The sequence below is a fragment of the Cebus imitator genome, unplaced genomic scaffold (genome assembly GCF_001604975.1).
Source record: "Cebus imitator isolate Cc_AM_T3 unplaced genomic scaffold, Cebus_imitator-1.0 Scaffold266, whole genome shotgun sequence".
Classification (NCBI taxonomy): Eukaryota; Metazoa; Chordata; class Mammalia; order Primates; family Cebidae; genus Cebus; species Cebus imitator.
Genome location: NW_016107581.1, coordinates 2,151,611 through 2,157,688, shown reverse-complemented (window position 1 = coordinate 2,157,688; position 6,078 = coordinate 2,151,611). Strand labels below are relative to the sequence as shown.

Sequence of the window (6,078 nt, the reverse complement as noted above, 5' to 3'; positions counted from 1 at the left end):
AAAAAAAAAAAAAAAAGAAAAAAAGATGGAGCAAGTCTCCTCAAAAAAGAAAAAAAAAAGAAGAAAAGAAGAGAAAAGATGGGTTACAACAAATGTAAGAGGATGAGGTAGGGTTAAGAGCCATGATGGAGTCTCCCACGTTCATCCCCCACCACCAGAGCGCAACGTGGATGTTCCACATATGGAAGACATGATCCTGGACTGTGAGTTAAACTGGCACAAGGCTTCCGAGGGCCTCACTGATTACAGCTTTTACAGGGTGAGGATGGCAACTTCTGCAACCCCTGAACTCCCTAGACCGCAATGCTTGTGTTCTGGATCCATGGGCCTGCACCCATGACTCTCATGACCCAGGAGGGTGGTCTAGTACGTGTGGTCTCTACTGACCTCTGGGGACCCCATGCCCTGACCAGTGACACCCTGGATATCCACCTCCCATCCTGAGGCCCTGTGATCGACTCACCCCAGTACTCCCCCAACCCCTGAATTCCCCAGGCCTCAGTGACCCCTTGAGCTTGGGTCTAGGTTTGGGGGAACAATACTGAGACCTTGGTGTCCAAGGGGAAAGAGCCCACCCTGACCAAGCCCATGGTGGGTCCAGAGGATGCAGGTGACTACCGCTGCGAGCTGGGCACCGTGAATTCCAGCCCAGCCACCATCATCTTTTTTCACGTCACAGGTCAGTGCTGTGGGGTTGAGAGAAGTGTAGGATTCAGGGTCCAGAGGGAGTAGGGGAGCTGGGGAACCGCTGCGGGGGCGTGGCCTCTGCGATAGGGGCGTGACTTCCTGTTGGGTGTGGTTTCAGGGCATGGGGGTGTGGCTTCCTGCCGGGGGCGTGGCCTTTGGCCCTGAGGACAGGGGTTCCCTTGGGTGTGTTCAGGCTTGACGCTGTTGGAGGCGTGATTATCCCTGGGATGGCTGGGTACTCTTACGGGCTGGCCTTTGCCAGGGCAGGAACTCCACGCCCTGCCAAGACTGCTCTTTACGCTTTCTCTAACAGTGTTGCCCAAAAGGGTCCAGGAGGAAAACCCGTCTCCAAACATCGTAACCCTGGGGGAGGCCAGCCCTACCCAGATCTCCGAGATGACCTCGGAGTCGTCCATAACCCTCCAGCCTCCGAAGCCAGACAGCATGCTGAAAGGCCGCCTTCTGGGGCTGCTGATCTGGGGCTCCGTAGCACTGATAATTGGCCTTACCTTTGCGTGAGCAACTCATTGAAGAAGGCAGGCTTGGCTTGGAGTGAGGGGCGAGGCTTCCAGGAACCCAATGCTGAAGCTGGTCTGGGCGCTACTGAGAACTGACAGCAGGACTTTCCCCGGGGTGGAGGGGCTTGCATAGGAGGCGAGGCTTAGATAGTTGTTAGAATAAGGTGGGTGTTGGGAGGGGTGTCCCCCACTCAGTGAGTAAGTACCTAACCTGGTTCCACCCCCCTGTCACCCCTAGGATATTTTGTCGAAGGAAGGTGTTCGATTTCATCAAGTCCTCACTGTTCGGCCTTGGTAGTGGAGCCGACGAGCAACCCCAGGTCCCCAAAGAACAGGACACAGATTCGATGGACCAATAAAGATTTATCTTGTTGTCTAAGCATCTGACTCACTCCCCGGGACGGGACTGATCCTAGCCTTCGTTTCCTCGAGAGGAGAGGTCTGGGGATGGGTGCCGTCCTGAGGGAAGAGGGGCAGGAAACCGGGACCCCTGGGTCCTGGAGGGGACCAATTGACTGCGATGTAATTCCAGAATCAAGGAATGGGGCAGGGCCAGCCCTACCCAGATCTCCTCCCCCAGGCCTGGTCTCCTCACAGGACGCCCCCTCCCCGCTCTTCCTGCCGGGTTTCCTCTTGCCTTTTCCTGTCCCCCACCCAGTGCTGGGAGCCGGGGCAGAGGCAAGGCTGACCGAGAGCAGTGGAACTGACCCAGGCCAGCGGAGCCAGGGCCTCCGGGTGTGCCGGACCCGAAGCAGGGTAAGAGCCAGGGACCCAGCAGCCCATACCACCCCTCCCTGGACCCCAAGACTCAGTCCCCCAGCCATCTTCCATCCCAGGATCCAGGAGTCCAGGGTCCCATCCCACTCCTCCCCCTGGACTCGGGAGTCTGAGCCCCAGCCCCCTCCTCCCTCTGACTCGGAGTCTAGGTTCCCTCCACCCTATCCCCACAAGAGTGCCTTAGGAGTTGGGGCCTTACCCACCCACCCTTAGGGCCATGCTATCTGGTGAACGGAAGGAGGGCGGAAGCCCTCGCTTCGGGAAGCTTCATCTCCCCGTCGGCCTGTGGATCAATTCCCCCAGGAAGCAGCTGGCCAAGCTGGGAAGGCGCTGGCCCAGCGCGGCCTCTGTCAAGTGAGTGCCATCTATGCAGAACTCCTCCCCCTGCACACCTGCCTCCTGTCTGTCCCTGTTCACGGCCCAGTCCCTGCAAAGGGTTGCCTCCGGTCCTCGTCCTGAATTGGGCAATCGAGCTGGTGGGCAGGGGGAGACAGTGGGGCACAGCCATACCAGGGCGCGGCAAGGGGAAGAGCTAGGCCTGGAGGTGGAGGGAGGCCGGATGGGCACGGGGATGGTGACAAGAAGGAGCGGGGAATTGATTCACCTTCCTTCCTCCCCTCCCTGCTCACCTCTTGGAATTTCCTTCTGTGGGACTTGCCTTTATTTATTTATATATTTATTTATTTCTGTCTTTGCCTCGCGTCTCTGTCCTCACCCCCAACCCCGCCGCATCCATCCACCCTGGGTCCCTGTCCTTCTCTCTCTGGGCCTCTGCCCACTTCTCTCCTAATCTGTCCCCCGCCCCCGTCTTGGGATGTCTTTCTGGGTCTCTCTCCCGCGACTCTGCTCCCCGGCGGACTCCCAGATCTTCTTCGTCGGACACGGGAAGCCGTAGCAGCGAGCCGATACCCCCGCCTCCGCCGCACGTGGAGCTGCGGCGAGTGGGCGCCGTCAAGGCGGCCGGGGGAGCCTCTGGTAGCCGCGCCAAGCGCATCTCCCAGCTTTTCCGGGGCTCGGGGACCGGGACCACGGGGTCCGGCGGCGCGGGAGGCCCTGGGACCCCGGGTGGCGCGCAGCGCTGGGCTAGCGAGAAGAAGCTGCCCGAGCTGGCGGCGGGCGTGGCCCCCGAGCCCCCGCTGGTCACCCGCGCCACGGCGCCCCCGGGGGTCCTCAAGATCTTCGGCGCGGGACTGGCATCCGGCGCCAACTACAAGAGCGTGCTGGCCACGGCGCGCTCCACGGCTCGCGAGCTCGTGGCCGAGGCGCTCGAGCGCTACGGCCTGGCCGGCAGTCCGGGCGGCGGCCCCGGCGAGAGCAGCTGCGTGGACGCCTTCGCTCTGTGCGACGCGCTGGGCCGGCCGGCGGCGGCGGGCGCGGGGAGCGGCGAGTGGCGGGCGGAGCACCTGCGCGTGCTGGGCGACTCGGAGCGCCCGCTGCTGGTGCAGGAGCTGTGGCGGGCGCGGCCCGGCTGGGCGCGGCGCTTCGAGCTGCGCGGCCGCGAGGAGGCGCGGCGCCTGGAGCAGGAGGCCTTCGGGGCAGCAGACGGCGAAGGTGAGCGGCGGGCGGGGCTCTGGGGCGGGGACCCCGGGCCGGAGAGGCGGGGCCGTGGGCGGCACCTGGGCGGGGCTCGTGGGGGGCCTGGGCGGGGCTTGTGTGATGGGGGCGGGGCCCGCGGGAGGGGACTGAACGGTTTGTGGAGGACTCTAGCCAGTGGAGGCAGGGCTGGAGCCGGGCCGGTGGCGGCCAGATGGTGGGAGGGGCGGGGACCTGAGAGTTGGGTGGGGCTTGTTGATTGGGTGGGATTTTTAGAGGGGTCGGGCTTGGGGCTTAGGCGGGGCGGGGGCTAGTTGCTGATGGTGGCTTGGAGTGGCCTAAAGTGGCTCCGAATTGGGGTTGCGGACTTCTGCATGCATTTCAGGCTGCCTTGGAGGAGGCAGGGTGTGTAGCGGGGTCTGTGGAGTCCAGTGGGATGGGCAGGAGACTGCAGGGGGCGGAGGGATCCGCCCTGTGTGGTAGGTTAGGGGACACTAGCAATTTGCTGATCTTTGAAAGTCTTTCCCTGCCCAATCTCCACTTTCTGGTCGGGTTTCTGCGAGGTCTGTTAGGTGCAGCTTAGTGGCTTAAAATGTACTCTCCTTTGATGGGGTCTCTTGGGGCCGATTGGGAGAAAGAGAAATCAATAGTGCAACTGTTTTCATACTGAATATCGACAAGGATCTTTTTGAATTAAAGAGCCAGTCCTGGCCGGGTTTGGTGGCTCACACCTGTAATCCCAGCACTTTGGGAGGCTGAGGCGGGCGGATCACCTGAGGTTGGAGTTCCAGACCAGCCTGGCTAATATGGTGAAACCCCGTCTCTACTAAAAATATAAAAATTAGCCGGGCGTCGTGGAGCACGCCTGTAATCCCAGCTACTCGGGAGCCTGAGACATGAGAATCGTTTGAACCCGGGAGGCAGAGGCTGCAGTGGGCCGAGATGGCACCACTGCACTCCAGCCTGGGCGGCAGAGCGAGACTTCGTCTCAAAAAAAAAAAAAACAGGCCGGGCGCGGTGGCTCACGCCTGTAATCCCAGCACTTTGGGAGGCCGAGGTGGGTGGATCACGAAGTCAATTGATCGAGACGATACTGGTCAACATGGTGAAACCCTGTCTCTACTAAAAATACAAAAATTAGCCGGGCGTCGTGGAGCACGCCTGTAATCCCAGCTACTCAGAAGGCTGAGGCAGCAGAATTGCTTTAACCCAGGAGGTGGAGGTGGAGGTTGCGGTGAGCCGAGATCGCGCCATTGCACTCCAGCCTGGGTAACAAGAGCGAAACTCCGTCTCAAACAAACAAACAAACAAACAAAAAAACCCAAAAAAACAACAAGCCACAGAAAACAAAACAGTACTCCAGAAAAAGAAAAAGGAATTGGAGAGACCTAGGTGCTGGGGGAGTAAGCACTGAAAATGTTGGGAGCCCTGCAGAGCCTGTGGGCGGGGCCTTTCGGGGTGGGGCCTGTGGTGGGGCGGGGCCCGTTGTGGGGCGGGGCTTGTGGAAGAGCGTGGTCTGGCGCACTCAGTGTTGGGTCCCGCGAGGAGTGGTGGTATGTAGTGCGTGAGTCTCTGTGTCAGGAGGCAGCTCTGCGAAGTAGGTTGAGGCGGTTCTTGAGCAGGGCCTATATGGCCGGAGCCTAGAACCGGAGACACCTGCGGAGTGAATGAATGCAGGCTCCTAGGCCAGGCCTCCGCTAAGATGGGCGGAGCCTCTGAGGGGTAGTCCTTGGATAAGACGGCCTTAGGCTGGGTTGGCTGCTAAATGGAGTCATACGGAAAAGGAAGGGGCTGGAGGAGGAGGTCGTTGTAGAGACGAAGGAAGGCCTTGATCTCAGAGGAGGCCAGGCCTGGAACAGAAGGTAGAGTCAATGGTGAAATAGCTGGTGCTGGACCGCGCCTGGCAGGGGTGGGGCCTGGCGCGTTGAAAGCCCGGGTCTGCTGCGGGAGCCCTCTCACCGCTTTTCTGTATCTGAGCCTCCCTTTGGAAGATAGGATGTTATAGCAATTAAACTAATGGGCTTTGATCTCGGGTTTGGATTCCAACCCATTCTGTGCCAGTTAATCTCAGTAAAATCCTAGGTGAGGGCCGGGTGCGGTGGCTCACGCCTGTAATCCCAGCACTTTGGGAGGCCGAGGCGGGTGGATCACAAGTTGAGGAGATCGAGACCATCCTGGCCAACACGATGAAAGCCCGTCTCTACTAAAAATACAAAAAAATAAATAAAAATTAGCCGGGGGTGGTGGCACGCACCTGCAGTCCCAGCTGCTGAGGAGTCTGAGGCAGGAGAATTGCTTGAACCCAGGAGGCGTAGGTTGTAGTGAGCCGACATCGAGCCACTGTACTCCAGCCTAGGCGACAGAGCGAGCTCTATCTCAAAAAAAAAACAAAAAACAACAAAACCCTAGGTGAGGATTCAATGGGATAATGCATTCAATGTATAAAGGGCCTAGCACGGGACTTGGCATAGAGTAGGTGCTTGATAAAGAATGATTATAATCATTGTCTCTCTCCTGCGCCCCCCCGACAAAGTTTTTTTTTTTTTTTTTTTTTTTTTTTTTT

The 6,078-nt window shown here is 59.3% G+C and overlaps 2 protein-coding genes across 2 annotated transcripts in view; both read left to right on the top strand.

The window, feature by feature from the left end:
- Positions 1-1,584, top strand: part of IZUMO1 (izumo sperm-egg fusion 1) — a 4,899-nt gene extending 3,315 nt beyond the window's left edge. The window contains exons 5-8 of the mRNA XM_017500484.2: positions 112-259; positions 526-679; positions 1,001-1,202; positions 1,444-1,584. Coding sequence (XP_017355973.1) covers positions 112-259; positions 526-679; positions 1,001-1,202; positions 1,444-1,564 — 625 coding nt within the window. The 3' untranslated portion in view covers positions 1,565-1,584. The remainder of the gene's footprint in view (positions 1-111; positions 260-525; positions 680-1,000; positions 1,203-1,443) is intronic.
- Positions 1,585-1,674: 90 nt separating this feature from the next.
- Positions 1,675-6,078, top strand: part of RASIP1 (Ras interacting protein 1) — a 29,073-nt gene continuing 24,669 nt past the window's right edge. Inside the window, exons 1-3 of the mRNA XM_017500482.2 lie at positions 1,675-1,961; positions 2,196-2,336; positions 2,848-3,533. Of these exons, the coding sequence (XP_017355971.1) occupies positions 2,200-2,336; positions 2,848-3,533 (823 nt within the window). The 5' untranslated portion in view covers positions 1,675-1,961; positions 2,196-2,199. The remainder of the gene's footprint in view (positions 1,962-2,195; positions 2,337-2,847; positions 3,534-6,078) is intronic.